Source organism: Parambassis ranga, chromosome 22 (assembly GCF_900634625.1).
Source record: "Parambassis ranga chromosome 22, fParRan2.1, whole genome shotgun sequence".
NCBI classification, from domain to species: domain Eukaryota; kingdom Metazoa; phylum Chordata; class Actinopteri; family Ambassidae; genus Parambassis; species Parambassis ranga.
In genome coordinates, this window is record NC_041042.1 from 19862054 (window position 1) to 19881848 (window position 19795).

At 41.9% G+C, this 19795-nt stretch overlaps 1 protein-coding gene across 2 annotated transcripts in view; it reads right to left on the reverse strand.

Moving 5' to 3' along the window:
• Positions 1-8597: 8597 nt before the first annotated feature.
• Positions 8598-19795, reverse strand: part of syne3 (spectrin repeat containing, nuclear envelope family member 3) — a 41543-nt gene continuing 30345 nt past the window's right edge. For both annotated transcript variants that reach the window (XM_028394708.1, XM_028394709.1), the window contains exons 16-18: positions 18278-18463; positions 17613-17663; positions 8598-12514 (exon numbers count right to left, since the gene is read on the reverse strand). In XM_028394708.1, the coding sequence (XP_028250509.1) occupies positions 12332-12514; positions 17613-17663; positions 18278-18463 (420 nt within the window). In that variant the 3' untranslated portion in view covers positions 8598-12331. The remainder of the gene's footprint in view (positions 12515-17612; positions 17664-18277; positions 18464-19795) is intronic.

Below are 19795 nucleotides of genomic sequence, written 5' to 3' on the forward strand. Positions count from 1 at the left end.
ACAGACTGTCTGAGGGATGGGGGGGGGGTGTTTCGACTGTAGTACGGTAGGTGGATGTCCATCACTTTCATTGGCTGGAGTTTTTGAACAGGCAGGAGTATGGGCAGACATGACTGCAACACGTTGACAACTGTTAGGCTGGAACTCTAGTCAATTTCAATGTATGCTGACTACTCATGTTGACAGTACAATGAGTACTCAGACTCAGGTGCCTCACTGTGCCTGTTTCTGATGGAAGTATTGCTGTAATGTTATTGTAGCCAAGGACAGCTGGGAGCAGTGAAATATGCCAGACCTCTTTTAAATGGATTACTCCAGCGGCAGTTTGCTGATTTTAGCTCACCAAAGATTAGGATCTTTTAAGGTTGATACATTCACTTCAGCGGCTCATCCTGTTGTCAGTGGGAGGATCACCACTTTGCTCTCCGAAATGGTTACATAACATCAGCCTCTGCACCCCGCAGTACAGTGTGGGCTGGGGTGCACAGAGAGAAGGAGATGATAACCTTCTAACAGTTGCACAGGGCTGATGTGGGTCAGCATGCAAATGTGTTCCCTTTCTGAAAATCTGTTTATTTATAGAAAGCCCAGATTGTGTGTTTCTTTCTACATGTGGATTAAACAGTGTAGTGAGCCGTTCAACTTTACAATCACACATCCTAGTTTGTATTGTGTAATATCAGGTAGAATCCAGAATAGCATATTCATATGGATGCATACATAACATTATGTTAAATGCTATGCTAAATGCTATTTAGCATTGTGGGTGGACAGATGAAAGGATGCCAATAATCCATTTTGTTGGCTCAGTAATGTGTCTAGCTCTCCTTCACCTTGTAGTTCCTCACTAAAGTGAAACATGACTATCTGTCAGAAGTGCATAAACATGTTCCACTGAAATGATCCTCATTTCCCGTGTGGTGACAGCGTACAGAGAGCAGACACAGCCTCTGTATGGACTTAATGAGGGCAGCACAGGAAGAGCCACAGCAATCATTTAGTCACACATTGATTCAAAGCCTCGGCCCACTGCTGTACATGCTCAAAACAAATGAGCTGGATCGCAAAAGTGAATAATAAGTTGTTTATATAAAGTATATATACCATATACGTATACATTTTATAGACCTTGTTTTATTTTATTCAGACTTTATGGACTTTTGATGATCACTCCTTTTTATTGAAGGGCTGGTATTTATTGCTACCACCATCTCCATTTCTGCTGAGGCATGATGATGATGTTATGAACATAAATCTCTTCCCCAGCCTGCCTTATGTCAACAGGATGGCTGTTGCTGCTGCAGGTGTCATAGATTATTGACCATGTGTCTCTTTATGGCTACAATCAAGGGTGTAGTGCTGTTTGTTTAAGATGTGGCTTGTTTCTAAGATTAAAGTATCACCACTGTTCTTACTGTGAGAAGTTATTTCAGCTGAGAGGATCGTTTCCTGTTATTTTAGATCAGTTTTAATATGTGTATAATGTCCAAATATAAACATAAGGTTACTATAATGCAGAATACACCTTGAAAAAAAGCTGACCAATGCTAATGAGAGCAGAGTAAAAGATACCACTTCCTCTTAAACTAACAGTATTTTAAGATGTGTTAATGGCTTTCATAGCATGGACTACAACAACAACAGCGATTTTATTTTCAGTCTACTGCCTGTTTATTCATCAGGCATTACACTTAATCCACCTGGCTGGCTAAAAATCAAGACTGTGGACCAGGATTACTTGTAAGTAGTAACTGACTTGGTCATGATTAACAATTCTGGATAAAGTATAATTATAGCTTTGTCAGGAACACCATGGGAAAACCAGAGCCTGCAGAGAAACATAAACAGGCCTTTCTAATCACATAAAATAGCATCTTAACACATTGCATGATTTCTCATTTCTCATTCTTATTCTCTGGCAGGTATATACAATATACTAAGTTTATTCAACTAAATAAAATGTGCAGCCTGAACACAGTGTGTGTGTGACGCTGTTTCCTTCTCATCTGTCTGTGACTCATGCACAGGAAGTCATTACTGTATAGCCAGGGTCGCCTTCATTAGAAGACAAGGTTAGTCCTTCATCTGGTGGAGGAACAGCCTTACATGACAGGAGTCACATCCCACAGGGATTCAGCCAATCAGGAGCGAGACACTCACAGCAGGCTATATATAACCCTGTGGGTCCATACATGCAGTATGCTATGCATGTGGAAGTCATCTTCTTGAGCGAGCCTTATTTTCCCATAAACTGCACAAGCCCAGCAGGATACCTGCTCGACAGAAATCTGCTGGTGAGGGAGATGATGCGAACCCAAACAAACCACATAAATACTGACATATTTGTGATCAGTTGACAGCTCAGCCCCTCTGTTCTTCGTCCAAGACACACGGCCGAAGGTCAGGTGACCTGACTATAAAATCGATCATTGACTTCTGGCCTAGGGTGGACTGGTGCCAAGTGTAGCAATGGACAACCGTGTGCTCGAACATGGTGTTCATTATGGACAGACCGTAACAAGCACAGAAGTCCAATAACAAAACTCCACTCGGGTTTAGTTCGGGAGGCCGTACCTCCAAATCACACCTCTCCAGGTGTTACTGTCATTGCCCACATGGGCATTGAAGTCCTCCAAGTCCGCCAAGTGTGCTGCAACTAGGGCTGTTCTGGAGGCAAAAACTTGGGCCTGGGAGGAGTCTGGAGAAGCCATGGAGGAGGACTATCGATTTGCCTCAAAGATATTCTGGCAAGCTGTCCGGCGCCTCAAAATGGGGAAACTTCACCAACACTGTTTACAGTGGAGGTGGGGAAATGTTGGTGTTGTTGGTGTAAAATTGGATTCCAACCTGAAACTTGATGCTCAGATCAGTGCAGCTGTCAAAGCGAGCTTTTTTCAATTGAGGCAACTGGCCAAAGCCAAACTGTTCCTTTCTCGGCATCACTTTGAGATTTTAATTCATGCTTTTATTACGAATCGGTTAGATTACTGCAACGCACTTTATTATGGGCTCAGCCAGGCTTCACTTGCACGACTGCAGCTTGTACAGAATGCTGCTGCATGGCTTTTAACTGGGGCTAAGAAACGTGAGCACATTACTCCGATTTTAAAGTCATTGCACTGGCTCCCGATTCCTTTTCGCATTGATTTTAAAATTCTCTTATTTGTTTTTAAATCCCTTCATGGTCTCGCCCCTCAGTACATGTCTGACATGCTCCAGCCCCACTGCCCTGCTCGCGCTCTAAGGTCAGCTGACCAGTCTCTCCTGGTCGTCCCAAAAACACAGAGAAAACGCAGGGGGGACGCAGGTCCGAAACTGTGGAACAAACTGCCTCTGCACCTTAGACAGACGGATTCTTTTATGGTTTTTAAGTCATCGCTTAAAACATATCTTTTTACTCTGGCTTTTAACTCTGTTTGAGTTGTTGACTTTTACTTGTTTTATTGTTCTTACCCCTGACTGGTGCTTTTATTGTATGGTTTTATATTCCTATGTTTTATCAAACTTATATTTATTTTATTTCATTTTATTCTATTTTATTAGTCAATTATTCTATGCTTGGTAGGCTGTGTACAGCACTTTGGCTGACCCTGTTGTCTTTTAAAAGGTGCTCTATAAATAAAGATGGATTGGATTGGATCTCCTCAATCCCACCAACACATCTTCCACTGAGGAAGTGAGGCTGAGGAGTCAGTGGTGGACTCGTTTCACCCAGGCTGAAGTTGCAGAATAAAATTCTTTAACCCTTCAGTTCTCAACTGAAAAAGATGACTTGTCCTCTCTGGGTTGGAGGAGAGCTCCTAGGGTAAGGAGCTTGGTCACTGCTCCTCCAACCCAGAGAGGAGTCAGCTGAGGTGACTCAGGCATCTGTTTCGGATGCCCCATGGAGGCCATCCTCGGGAGGTGTTCTGGTCCCACCGGGAGGAGACCCAGGACACAGTGGAGAGACTATGTCTCTCACTTGGCCTGGGAATGCCTCATGATTCCTGCGGTAGTGCTGGAAGAAGAAGTCTGGAGAGAGGGAAGTCTGGGTGTTGATGGATGGATGGATATTTATTTGTCATATAGCAAATAACAATCACAGCCAATAGTAACAGTATAATAAACAGCATACAGAACAGGTTTATCCAGTCACAACACTTCCTGATCATACACACACATAAACACACAGCCCCACCCCCTCCTGCCCCTGCCATGGTGTTCATCTCACTGTCCATCTGTCGTTTGATTGCTTGGATCCAGAAGACTGAGAGCAACACAGAACACACACACACACACACACATGTACCACATGGAGTTCGAGAAAAATCTAAACACCAAGCTGGATCAGTGTGTCTGATCTTAGATCTAACAGTCAAATTTCAGTCATTCCTGTAGGCTTAGTCAGCACCCACATCTCAGTCTGTGCCAGTTCTGATGAAGTTATAAGTGAAACTAATCAAAGTGAGTTTAACATCAACAATATTCTATTTCGTACTAAACAATACTTGTGACCTGCTCCATGTTTCATTTTGCATACTGTACATGAGCTGATTTGTCAGGCTACTAATTTCACTTTCAAATCAGCATCAGCTCAGCTGAACAGCCTGGACCAGATCTAGCTATCTTTCTATCAGGGTGTAGGGCAGTCATCTAAGGTGATGTTTCATGTACTTCAGAGTGGAACATGTTGGAACTTGTAAATGTTGAACAGCGATTACTTTTACTGCATTTTATGCGCTTGTCCAACCACTGCGTGACACAGATGAAAATAGAAATATTTTTGGATGTTGGCAGATATATAGACAACTCCTGGTTAACTCCAAGTACATGATGATCCACCAAGACCCTCCATAATTATGTGGAAAACTACCTGTCTTGGAAAATAGGTGCTGCTGCTTGGAGACGTTGCCTGAATGGATCGGCTTAAAGAAATGACTTTTCTTTCTGTTTTTGTTTTATGAGGAGAAGCTTCGTCTGAGTGTTCTTTTTCTAGCAGAAAGCAAATCAACATCTTTTTCAGCTCCCTAGATAAGTCTATTACCACTGCAAAAGAGGATTGTGAGTCAACAGTAGCGCTCTTGTAATCCTTCATTATGGTACTAACTGAGATTTGTCTGGCATTGTTCTGCTGTCTGCAGCGCCCTTTTTGAAATCAATGTCACACCACTAGGCTTCTGTCCAAAACAAATCAAACACTAAGCCCAAGCTCCTCGCCCGGCCCTCTCAAATAATCACTGCTGTCCCCGAACGGCCGTCTCAGTCATGGCTGCCTTTTGATACTGATGGTACGCGACACTGTAATGTTACTTAATGGACACTAACAAACCTTCAGTTCAGTTCAATTCAATTCTTTTCTTTTGAATAGTCAGTCCCACTGAGTCTGACCCACCTAAGCAGTTAGGAGACCCTCCAGCTGATAAGACGCAGGACAAAGGATGAGAAGAGGAGGGACATAGAACAGAAAGAGAAGCGTTTCAGCCAGGACATACAATATTTCACACCCTCTTTTTCAGGGTAACATCCACTTGGTGGAGTGACTGTCCCAGGGGTCATGGTGTCTAGTCCTGCTGTGCAGTCACTTCTATTTTAGTCTATTTAGTTTAATCAGACTACTGCTCATGTTAAATGTGAATCAGTGGACAAACCTTCTATGATGTCACACTTAGGTTTCAAATACAGCATTAAAGCTGCAAGCAGCATTGTGGGCCCTCACACACCTTGCGATCCGTGGCGCCATCGCAGTCTCCTCTCCTCTGCCCTCCTCTCCTCGCATTTCCAGAGACGTACAACAAAAACATGTTCACAAGAGTAATGTTCTGCTGTCAGTAGGTGGCGCTATTACCGTATCATTAATTTAGCATATATATCTGTTCAGACTCGGGTCCATAGCAGTACTGTAAGATTTTGTCCACATTGCATGGAGTATTTGGGTGGTACTGCAAGAAATACAAAGTTCCTTTGTAATGGCGAATGGTCAACTTTGAGGCCACGCCCCTGCCACACCGTAACACTTCTGAAAGAGTTTTAGAATGCATCTATTCCCTATGGTGTCCTGAGTGGACACAGTGAATTTCAGCTGAATTGGTGGACTTCCTGTTGGGTTTGGACCAAGAGACTTTTTTATGCGTGCCAGTTTTCATGATCCTGTGTCAAACTGGCCAGAGGGGCTACACGTTAGGGGGCCCTATAGAGCCATTTTCCCATGTGCATTTTTGTTAAATTAGTGTAACTTCTCTTTACAATCCGATAGCAACCGATTAGTTCGGCAGTTTCGCTTTAAAAAGAAGAATATGAATCATCTGTGGAAGCTATAAAACACTAAAAACATCAGCCAATCCTACGAGGCGCCCCTGCACAGAGTATTGGCTGGTTGTCACTGTCTTCCTGCTCTGTGCACCAGAGAGGTACGTGCATGATGGCCGAAGTCACAGACTGGTTGGGAGGCGTGGCTTCGGGGTGAGCTCCGAGAGAAAGTGTGTTTACTTTCTAAATCTGGCTGATTCTCACTGAGTTTACAAAATCTCCTACCCTACCTTTAACATGCAATTGGCCTCTACATAGGGGAGGTCACAGAAAAGATTTGTATGACCTTTGCTTTTTGACCAAGCTCTGCTGAGAAGTCTCAGGGCTCCAGCTGAATGATATGTGAAAATACTCAGCAACACACTCACAGCTGCTGGTGTGGACTGTTTCTCACTCAAAGGCCGGCTTTGTCTTTACTCTGCAGTCAAATACGGATGGGATGGATCATGTTTGTGTAATTGGTTAACTGATGAGTCAGTCAAAGACCATTTAAAGTAAGATACACTTGCATTAAACAAGCTAAACAAATAAGAATATGTGTTATTTACTGTGTTCCTGTGCTTTACTAAAGAGACTCAGACAAAGTCCTGTTTGGCCCTGAGGTTAAAATGGATTTAAAAGACAAAGTATCATATTGTGCATAATTTCATTGCTGTATGGTGAGGCTTCATGAAAAACAGCTGCTCCCGTGGATTCAGTTAGCAGAGTGCAGTCTTACATTTCCTTGTGACAGAACTGTCCTCTTCAGTGCTGACTGCACTGTGTCCTAAACACTGTTCATGTGCTGCCCGTGTCACACACACACACTCCAGCACCGGGGATGCTGCATGATACTGATCTTGAGATAATGTGATGTTACCTTGATACATGCTCGGGCTGCTGCCCCACAACACAAAGACTCCAAAGACACCCAGTGATGTGTTGTGGGAAAGCTGACAACTGTGCAGCCTTATATAACGTCCCATGATATAAGGGCTGATATCTCATCACGCTCATTCCCCACAGGTCGGTTCCTACTCCTACGCCCTGTCTGTTTTCAACATTAATATTCATATTATAAGTTTAATACCTCATTGTGTTTGATACCTGATTAAATGTTGTTAATATGTTGTTAGGATGCTGAAGCTGAATTTAATAATGTGTGTATTGAACATATACACTACACTATTAGAGCTCTATTAGAACACGGTAATATTTTCTTCACAGCAGTATTTAATGACAGATTTTGACAGATACTTTAAGATAAAATGCTGTCTATATGCAGTCTGTGCTTTAATACTGACTTTAAACAACACTGAGTGCAGTTTGAGGATTCTGAGGATTTGGCTGCACCACAATCATCCTGTCTGTCAAATACTTCCACAGTCAGTCATCATTTTATGTTACCATGATAGAAATGTTTAAATCATTGCGATCAGACATGATTAACACATTTTCATTAATTACTGTTTATCTATGTGATTTGACCTGACAACTGCCTTAATGTCCAGTCACAGTATTTTCTCAATGTTTAGATTTTGCTATAAGCCCTCCCTCCCCATGTGTATAGTAAACATATTATAGATTACAGTGAGTGTGTGTGGTATCTAATCTAATTTTTCTTTTGCCAATGATACAACTTCTGATAATAAAGCAGTTATTGACTAAATAAATGCAGAAATTAAAAGAAGTCCATGTTCAGTGCGATTACCATGGTAACTGACCAAGAGTTAAAGTTGAACATTTTGTTTGACTCCAGGTTCACACACAGCTCAGGTTCAGTTGCTGAGGCTAACCAAGCCATAAACTGCAAAATAAACTGTTTACCAGTTGGTTGCTTTGACAACCATCATATTTTTGATGTAAAAAGCTTTTTCCTTTGCATGTGACGTGTTATTATTGGCTTATAAGTCAGTTCAAGTGAGGATGTGAGGAGGTGTTTTTCAAAGACCTTGTTAAAAGCTTTCATGGAACATACACAGACTCCTTGGTCTAGACATAGCGGAGCTGTCAGAGTCAGAGATTAGAAACAGGTCTTTCTGTGGAAATGCTGCACTTTTATAAAAAACAAATGGAGCCTCATAGGAGGCTGCTCTGGTATTTCTGCTCCATGTTTTTGGCAAAATGTGAGCTCCAGATTGCAGCACAGCTCGGCGGGCCTGGCTGGCAGGCCGAGGTGACAACAGCGTAGGAGGCTGTGCACACATATACACAAGCAATAACACACTTCAACACACTCTGAAAAACAGGCATAGAGATTACATGATGAAGTGGAATGCAGCAGAGGGAGTCAGTAACAAGATCCATCAAAGAACAGAGACTGAGCTCAGCGATAACATTACCCAAATAATCATGTTCTTCAACAACAACAAAACGCACCACAGATTCCAGAGTAAAACATTTTATATGGTTAAATATAATGACCAATCTACTGTCGGATGAAACAGTATCAAGTTACAAAACACACACAAACACGACTTCATGAACACTTTGGTGTGTGCACAAAGCACACAGTGTGTAGGACCGCTTTGCATCACATTGGTATATTTCTTCTCCATCTAAAGAAGCAGTTGTGTTCAGGTCAAGTCATTTCATACGTTGCATAAAGAATCATACAGTATTCATGTCTGGATATTGCATAGGCTTTACTAAAGGGACACATGCACAACAGAACACAGGGCAGAGAGTGCAATGAGGAGCCGTGCCACTGAGGGCAATCCATCGTCATATGACTACAACGTAACTTTTTATGCAGCTCAGCTTAGAGTATATATATGTTATGGCTCCGAGTACAGCTGATTAACACAGCATACATAAAGCATATACAGGCTTTAAGGCCATGCTGTGCCTTCAGTAATATGTATGGGTTTCCTTGTAGGTGGAGTCAGCCATGAACACCCCACACAGCCCTCCATTCAGTGCTACATCATCATTGGTCCACAAAGTGGAATATCCCACCTTTCAAGATGCTACACTTAAACACAAGTACATTACAATGTGCATCTAACACCTAACATCTGTGTTGGTAGGGATTCCTTTCCCATTGTTGATGTTGCCTTCAGATATGACATAATTAAAGCTGGACAGAGAGACTTTCCTCACAAATTTTCTTGGTTACCACCTTGTATTATCTACTTCAAAACTGAGACAGACAAGAATTCTTTTTGTTAGTATGCTTCCATAGCAGCTGGTCGAGTAGGTATTTGCAAGCATATTCTCTCACAGAGCAACAACGAGCTGTGTCTGTGGCAACTGAAAGTCTGTTCTACGTATAATGGGCAGGACACTGCGATATTAGCTGTAAAAGCAACAGTTTGAAGTTCCTCAAGTTGGTAAGCCTAAAGTACAAAACCAGACGAAGTGAGTGCAGAGCCAGAGAAGGGATCAGACAAAGGATGCTGCTGAGGAGCCAATGGATTGGCCTCACCATAGAATTTCAGTATTTACGATCTCTAAGGGAACCTGAATGTCTCTTAATGTTCCTACAATCTACAGGCTCCTTCTAAAGACCAGCATGGAAGTAAGGTTCTCAGCTAATAAGAATAAATAACATACAACTAATGCTTTTTCATTGTCTTCAGGATTATTAAGAAAAGAAACTCTGTGGTTAACAATAGTTTATGACCTTTAAACATTTTATCAGCGTGATAATCTTCACTAATGAACACTACTTTATGATTGTTAAAGTCTATATACGGTACATTACATCCAGAAGTACAACATGAGCATATAACATATATCATATATCTGTATAATATTTAATAGTCTTGGCAGCCTCTGTGAAGTCTTTTAGGCACTTGCTATGATTTAGGAATTGTCAATGTGGGTATTTCTTGTATGTATCTATGTAAACATCTCGTGTGCTTACTTCTCAATATCATATTGAACCATTCTCTCTCTCGTGGTTCAATAAGCATGTTTGTGAATTATATAGTGTTTTTGGTTTATGAATAATTATTGGTGTCCCCCCACTGTTTTGGCTCTGTGCGTGTGCCTGTGAGTCCTTATGCTGTGAAAATAAAATGAAAAGACTTTCAACATGACTGCACATCAGCGCCGCCATCACTCAGCAACACACTCTATAGCAGCAGGACAACAAAGCAACAGTCCCTCCATACATGCCCACAACAACGTAACAAATGAGAAACATTATCAGTGATTATCATACAAAGTTAGACTGCATCAGCTGCTTTAGAATGAATTTAAATATTGTGTATTCATCATATTAAAATATTTCTTCTTACAAATCAGAAAGAGGAAGATCTCTGAGGGAAAGCACCCATCTGCTTCAGCTGAACACAGCTTGTACATAAACTCTGTGTCTCTTCCTCATGGGACACCGTACGTCTAAACTGAACAAAAGCTGCATTTAACACTGAAACGAACCCATGCTGTGCTTCTTGACAAGTTACAGCCAAACAAAGACTCACCAGGAAAGTACTGTACATTAACTTGATTTGTTCCCAGTTGCCAAGACAACATGAACATTCAGCAACCAAAAAAGGGAAGGTAGCGTTGGGGCTTATTTTTAGTGGCGTGTGCGTGGTGTGAAAAGACCGAGCATGCAGGATATAAGAGTTATTTTGGGTTTGCATGAAAAAAACATTAAGAACATACTGTATTCCAAGAAAACGTCAGGGCCGAGGTAATGGCAGAAACCTTTAACCCACAGCTGACATTAGCAAACTATGAGAATCCAACAGATTAGCCTAACAGAGCTACTAGAACGGATCATGACTTTAGAGAACCCTTACTTATTTTTGCCTTAGCTTTCCCAACCTAATGTACCAGATGTTTGGCAATACAGCAGAGCAGCAGTTGTCTATCACTGGCTAACTTTAATCAGTCAGACTGCCACTCAGCGTTGCCAAACCTAACCTGCCGGTAGTTCATGGCGCTGACCACTGTGGTTTAGACACAAGTGCAAGCCTGTTATGATGTATTACTGTACTCTGCCAGTTCACTCATACCTGTCCTATGTTCCAATAGCCAAGAGAAGCTGGGGCCTATTTCAGACATTTACTCACTTCAGCTCAGCTGCATCACTTTACTCTTTCCACATTTGCACCCTGTAAATGTATCTTATGAGTTTCATGTGGCCAGATTTAGTTTGGGAGAGAGACCACTGCAACAGTGCAGTAAAAGGCAACAGACTTTGACACTAAGCTTTAATAAGAAAGGTGCATATTGATAAGGCAATATTATTACTTGTTCAGATTGTATCCTTCTCTTTGGTTTCCTGGCGGGCTCGCTCTCTTATACATTAAGTACATTTAAAGGATTTTGGTTCTTTCAAGTACATTTTGCAAATATTATTACACACATATTAAAACTGTCCTCTCAAAGAGATGCAGCAGGAAGAGAGATGTGGACATGCAAAAACAAACACACACAGCAAAGGTGACCACTGACATAGCCCTGTACATCCACCCGTATATGCTGTGTAGCCGTTATCATGAATGTAGTATAATGCACAGCAAACCCAGGACTCGTGGTCTCTGTCTAGATTTGGACTGGGACCAATACAGGCCACATTTCAATAGAAAAAAGGCAAAGTCCCTCTCTACTAGAAGATTGAATAAAGGTGCTCTTTAAACAAGCTGTTTTATGTTGCTACATATCATCAACGTTAGCTGAAGCGATCAGAAAGTCCAGACGTTCCAGTTGTGGTAAAAACATGAAGAAACATGAGTCAAGGCAGTATCATTTTCAGTTCTACTGCTGTGGCCTTTGGATCAAGATACTCCACAGGTGTATGCATAGATTGAATTTGTCAAAACATATGTTACTTCATTCATGATGTCACCTGTGTCTAACTGGCTACAAGGCAAGTACAAACCTCAGTTAGTGGGTTTTGGTGTCAGGATTAAATGCAATAATGACTCGCATTAAAAAGGTCCAGCATACCAGTTTACCGAAGGTTATATGGTCTGGTCACACATGTGACATGTTTAAAGGACAGCGGGGTGTGGCTGTTTCAGTCTCTCTACATATGTCATGTTCAACCTTAGGTATACAAAATACAGAAAACAGATGTTACATTATTTGTTCGAGAAGAGGAGTATTCTTATGTGGGTGGTGGTCCATCATAGCGAAGCATGATTTTAAAGGATCGGGCAAAGTTGTTGGAGAGCGAACAGCTGTTGCTTTCATCCATGAGGGGCAGCAGGAAGGCCAGGAGCAGCAGAGCCAGGAGGAGCAGCCAGAGGAGAAGAGCCAGGCGACACACCCGCTGCAGCAGCCCAGGTTTCTGCAAGAACAAAAGCAATGCAGAGTTAGACACAGACACATTCTTCTCCTACTAACCACCACCTAAGCTTGTGCTAACTTAAGGTGTTGAAATCCCAGCAAGAAGCTGGCAAGGGTGGATATAGTTAGCTGTTTTTGTGGTGATGTTGACTGATGGAGTGGAAAGGTAGGGGGAGGATGAGTGGATTAGAGTGAAGAGATATGCAAAGATATGACTACCAGCTGTAAAGGCCTGTAGGCCTGATCTGGGGCCGAGCTGCTGTGTGAAGATGGACTGATGGATGGATAGGGCCTGATTTTAAAAGGTAGGCTTCTTTCTCAGTACATGTGTGCCACTCCTGTTGAGTTGATGAACAGCTTGATCATTAGCTCAGACGTTAAAGGAAAAATTAGAATTCATACATTTTCCTGACAGTACAGTGGCAAATATGCAATGAAGGTGAAATGCCAGTAAACAGAATCTGCACAATCACAAGATGAAAGCAGAAGAAGCTCCCCCACACAGTCTGAAACATCATGTACCAGAGTGGACTGATTCAGCTCAGGCCTCTACACTCTTCTTCCTGCAGGCTGGTTATTTCGTGAATCATGTCCACCGCCTACATTCATCTCTCACCCGCTGAACACTGAGTCATACAGCTTCACTGGCAATACTTAGTAAAACCAAACAGTTGGCTGCAAAGACACAGGTCCTACACTGGACACATCAGGAGAGGGGAATCCATAATGTGTTAGACTGACAGTTTGTACTGCAAAATACTGTGGTATCAATACCATTACACATTATTAGGTTTACTACTAATCTAATAAGATCTAAATACTTGCAGGAGAAGCTTTGATGAGCTGTAGTGGATGCTTATAATTCAGTTTTATTTGTATGGAATCTTTACAAATAAAATCTGCTTACCCCTGAGCAGGCAGTGGTATAAGTATGAATAGCATGTGTATGCCAACATGTGCACCGACAGGCCATTTTACCATGTTTAGGCCATCATGGTCATCATATAGTGATATATCTGTGTTAAACCATCACTGGCAGACCAATGTGTACATACACTAGGACACAGAGTCTCTTGTCTGAGTGTGTGGTCCCATGTTATCCTTGTCTTACTTCCCCTTTGGTCATTTCTTTCTTCTATGAAGGTACTCTATTACAAAGAAAGCCTGCTTTAGTCTGACCTGATCTCAGGCATGTAGCACCAGGACACCTGTCTTTCCCAAAGGAAGAAACATAATCATTTCAGTACTTCAGTTACTGAGGACAAGCGGACTGTATGCAGCAGGCTGCTACAGTATGTGTAATGGCACTAGTGAAGGACAATGGCTCAGTCCTCCTGAAGCAGGAGCATTGTCAGTGAAGACTATGTGAACAGGCTGCGGAATGTGAGGAGGGCTGCTTGGGCTGAGCACTGAAAGGGGTGCAGAAGGCTGGGGTGGGGGTGTGTTGTGACATTCTTTAAACTGCACACTGCTTACTAAATGAATGGTGCGTTGGGGGTGCTGCTTCAGAATGCTTGACTCTGCCAGACTGGGGTGGTCAGGTCAGGTGTTCAGCAATTCAACTAAATTCAGTTTAATTGTGTTTATCTTTTATGATCCAAATTGTCTCTGGAGGTTTAAACCCTGCAAAACGTCTGGGAAATTACAACATGTAAAACAAATGCAAAAAAACACAGGTTTAAAACAGAACAACATCAAAAAAGTTGTCTGCAGTCATCCCTCACTAATCCCTCACTACACAGGAAGAATACATTTTTCTGAGGCTTTAGAAAAGACTACTGGTCTGTTATATTTCAAGAAGGTGCCCAGAAATTGTACCCCACAAAAATCTCATTGAGTAGTAGCAAGGAGCTCTAAAACCCATGAGGGTGGGGTCTCTAGGCCATTACTTCCGCCTCAAATCTCATATTCATTCAAAGACAGGATAGTATGGCACAACCAAGTGACTGACCCCAGCCTGAATATATCATGCTGAAGTTACATGATATACAGACTCCAAAGACTGTGTTCCGAAGTCTGGTTTCTCATGAGTTTTATACAGTTTATTTTTGAGATCGTAGCTCTTTCCACCTGGTCTAATAGTGAACAGGTCACAGATGATCCAATCAATCCAAAGCCAGAGAATCTGGCAGAGGAATTTTCCTTCAGCTAAATGTCTTCATGTTCTCTGTGACGTCGCTGTCACCCACTGTCTTAGGTGTGCTAAAAACATAGCAGCCTCCCCCACACAGCCTCACAAATATGAAGCCTAAACATCACCCCCTAGTGGCTTGCCGCTGTAGAGGTAATGAGTCGATCAACACTGACAAAGGCTAGAAAGTGACATAACTTTGGATGGAAATTTAATACATTAATATATGAAAAAATAATATATTACAAGAGTATTATTATTATTTTACAAGAGCATATGGCCTCAGTGACCCCTTCAACCTCAGTTGACCCCATGTTAAACTCAAGAAAATGTTGTCATGGTGTTAAAAGATGGATGTAATGCATTTTTACTTGACATAATGTCACAACAAAACAATCAGTCGAGACCCTAAAAATCCCTCCTACCAAACAAGTATGAAGGTGCCATGGAAGCAAGGAGATGTCATACTGCTCAGAAAAGATGTACAAACATACTGTAGGGCAAAAAGCACAAAACAACCACTACTATTCTATATCAGTTGTGAAGCACTGCTTCACACCTCTTGCCTCTTGCACCAGAAACGAGAATCATACCCCTAGACAACAAGCCAGGGTATCGTCCTGCGCTGCAGATGAGTTATTGTGTTAAAATATTTAATTGTTATGATGGATTAAAGCGTGTTAACAAGCTAATTTTGACAGCCCTACTTTTAATTAAATCCAAAATCCAAAAACCCCAAGTCCAAAAAAAATCACAAAGTACAAAAAGAGAAAAAGGGAGAAGAAACTAAACTAAACCAAGGGACAAACACACCACAAGGAGACCAGGAAACTGGAATTCACAGCAGAACAGCTGGAACACAGGAGAAAGCAGCACGGATACAAGATGGCAGCAAACAAATGGACCAACAAGGACGATAGGGAACACAGGACTTAAATACATGAGGGTAACAAGACACAGGTGAGACACATTAGGGCGGGGCAAGCAATCCAAATGGAGGGAAAACACTAGTAAGTAAAACATGCAAAAACACAAGACAGGAAACGGGAAACACAAGACACAACTACAAACACACAAGGGAGGTCAGGAACAGAACAAAGAAACCATGAAATACAATTATACCAAAGTAACCAGGGAAAAAAGGATGTACTAGAAAACAGATTACAACAGAAACAGGACAACAATAACAGAACCCAGGCTCATACTTAATAAGTATTAATCAAATTAAATATAAATAACTGTGTTAAGCTGTTTGGAAGCAGTGTATCATTTAATCATGGTACAATAGTGTGAAATACAGTACAGTGATATATACTCAACAAAACACTCAACAAAAATATAAACGCAACACTTTTGTTTTTGCTCCCATGTTTCATGAGATGGACTTGAAGATCTAAACTTCATTCCAGATACACAATATTACCATTCCTCTCAAACATTGTTCACAAATCTGTCTAAATGTGTGATAGTGAGCACTTCTGCTTTGCTGAGATAATCCATCCCACCTCACAGGTGTGCCACATCAAGATGCTGATCTGACATCATGATTAGTGCACAGGTGTACCTTAAACTGCCCACAATAAAAGGCCACCCTGAAATGTGCATTTTGTTTCTGCTTTATTGGCGGTCTGGGGACTCAGAACCAGTCAGTATCTGGTGTGACCACCATTTGCCTCATGCAGTGCAACACATCTTCTTCGCATAGAGTTTATCAGATTGTCTATTGTGGCCTGTGGAATGTTGGTCCACTCCTCTTCAATGGCTGTGCGAAGTTGCTGGATATTAGTGGGAACTGGTGCACGCTGTCGTATACGCCGGTCAAGCACATCCCAAACATGTTCAATGGGTGACATGTCCGGTGAGTATGCTGGCCATGCAAGAACTGGGACATTTTCAGCTTCCAAGAATTGTGTACAGATCCTTGCAACATGGGGCCGTGCATTATCTTGCTGAAACATGAGGTGATGTTCATGGATGTATGGCACAACAATGGGCCTCAGGATCTCATCACGGTATCTCTGTGCATTCAAAATGCCATCAATAAAATGCACCTGTGTTCTTCGTCCATAACAGATGCCTGCCCATACCATGACCCCACCACCACCATGGGCCACTCGATCCACAACATTGACATCAGCAAAGCGCTCACCCACACGACGCCACACACGCTGTCTGCCATCTGCCCTGAACAATGTAAACCGAGATTCATCCGTGAAGAGAACACCTCTCCAACGTGCTAGACGCCATCGAATGTGAGCATTTGCCCACTCAAGTCTGTTACGGCGACGATCTGGAGTCAGGTTAAGACCCCGATGAGGACGACGAGCATGCAGTTGAGCTTCCCTGAGACGGTTTCTGACAGTTTGTGCAGAAATTGTTTGGTTATGCAAACCAATTGTTTCAGCAGCTGTCTGAGTGGCTGGTCTCAGACGATCTCGGAGGTGAACCTGCTGGATGTGGAGGTCCTGGGCTGGTGTGGTTACTCGTGGTCTGCGGTTGTGAGGCCGGTTGGATGTACTGCCATATTCTCTGAAACGCCTTTGGAGACGGCTTATGGTGGAGAAATGAACATTCAATGCACGAGCAACAGATCTGGTTGACATTCCTGCTGTCAACATGCCAATTGCACGCTCCCTCAATGCTTGTGGCATCTGTGGCATTTTGCTGTGAGACAAAACTGCACATTTCAGGGTGGCCTTTTATTGTGGGCAGTTTGAGGTACACCTGTGCACTAATCATGATGTCAGATCAGCATCTTGATGTGGCACACCTGTGAGGTGGGATGGATTATCTCAGCAAAGCAGAAGTGCTCACTATCACACATTTAGACAGATTTGTGAACAATGTTTGAGAGGAATGGTAATATTGTGTATCTGGAATGAAGTTTAGATCTTCAAGTCCATCTCATGAAACATGGGAGCAAAAACAAAAGTGTTGCGTTTATATTTTTGTTGAGTGTATGTATTACCTTTTGTAGACATGCTGCAGTGGCCGCCTCCTCCTGTTTGGCTGGGACTCTCTGCAGACAAATGTATCAGTCATTAACTATGTGTTACAAAAATCAGACAGTGTGACACAGCAGTGTCAGGGTTACGGCAGTGGGGTACAACACTGAAGTCACCCCACATTTTAGCCTTGATACACACTCATTGGGATAATTACGATAAACTCAAAAATAACTTTTGCTGACTTTTTATCTGAACACTGACCCGGGTCATTTCAGATGAATATCACACAGAGTTATGTCTTCTCTTTCACAGTGCCAGGATTAACATAATGTTACACTGCCACCTTATGGAAAGAAAGCTACATTGCACTTCAAAGAGATAAAAGTGAAGGCTCAAACAGACAACACACCTTTAGCACTCAACAGATTTCAAATATTGTGCTTCAGGTGTAATGCGTTTTGACAAGTGGTCAGTGAGGAAATATTTCTTTTTTTTATTTTTAAATCTCAATTTAACACTGTGTATAACACAGGGAGGCCAAAATTACTATATATATAATAATATTTTAATTGAATAGCTTTTGACTGTGAGGAGCCAGAGTGTGACTTGTGGTGCTCCACTTACTCTGATGTCTAAGAAACAGTGCCAGTAGGCTCGCCTTCACAATGATCAGTTCTGCTCTCACCTTTAGACCGGTCCTGGCTCTGATGTCTCTTACACCCTTAAGCTTGGACTTGTAAAGCATCCAGCGGTAGCGAAGTTCTTCCAGATCTGCATCTTCTGCTGCTGTGAAATCAGCCTCACAGCCTTGACTCTCTTGGAGCAGCAGCTGAAACTGCTCCTGCCCCCAGGACACTCTAGCCCTCAGACCCTGCACAAGGACACAACACATTTCACTTTTTGTAGTGATTGCCTGATTAGATTATGTTGTAATTTCAGCAGATCAGCCCATAACGTGGAAAGCAGACCGTTATAAGTTTGGGAAGTGTGTTGTCAAAATCACTTCCCAAAGACCGAATGTAACTAACCTTTATAAAGAAAGTGCTGTTTACACGTAGTAACCCTGAACAAGCCAACACAAATCCAATAAGCTCACTTGATCCAGCTTGATTTACTAACTGGGTAAGGCTTTGCCCAAGTCAATCTGTCTCCACTTATACTGACTTTCAGGTTTAACTTAAGCATCTGTGTAAAGGCTTCATGTCCACATGTTATGTTACATAGGCCTGCTTTGTTCTCTGCTGTTTTTAAGAATAGCTGCAGACATAAAAAGTGGGGTTGATTGTGACTCACTACATATTTATGCTTCATTCAACAAAATACTGACTGAAGATGCCCCCATCACCCTGTCATAGTCAAATCTACTATAATGAACAGCCCATTATGACGCTCTTCATGATCTATCATGATAAATATTCCACTACCGGTAATCTGTTTCACCTCATTAGAAGCTAGTTAAAACCACTACCTTCCACAGATTAAGCCTACAAGCGTATACAGTCATAACAAAATCCATTTTAAAGCACCTCTGCATCTGGCTTTGAGTTCCTAGCTTCTTAAGGTGTTGACCCTGTATGAGCCGACCCAAAGTCTTACCTTCAAGGGACCAGCCTTTAGCTATCAGGCACCTTTACTATGGAACCAGTTCCAATCTGGGCCCGAGAGGCAGAAACCACCTCCACCTTTAAGACCAGACTTAAAACCTGTTAAGTCTGGTCCCTACACAGCCCTACACACTAAAGCATAGTGTGTAGGGCTGGTTTAACCCTCATGTGTTGTTCGGGACATTTTTGTCCTCTGAGAGAAATTTTTCTGTTTATTTTGGCCATAACTTTGTCAATATGTGGACAAATTGAATCATTTTTCCTCAATAAGCTTAATTTTACATAAATTTTGTTAATATGATTTTAAAATTTTTCATAGGTCAACGGTACACTGTGGGCAAATTTTACCCCCTAATGTGTTGTTCGGGGACAAAAACGTCCCCTAACTTTAACGGTTTTAAAAATATATATATATAGAAATCATTTTCCCCCAAGATTTTAACCCTTTAATCGCCAATTTTATAAGGGGTGGTGCTGAAAATTGAAAAAAAAAAACACAAAATGGCTCATTTTTAATAGAAAAGGTGAATGTGGACTGGATTCTTTTGAACCTTTATTACAGTCTTGGTCATGTCAAACATCAGTAAAAAAATTGACCT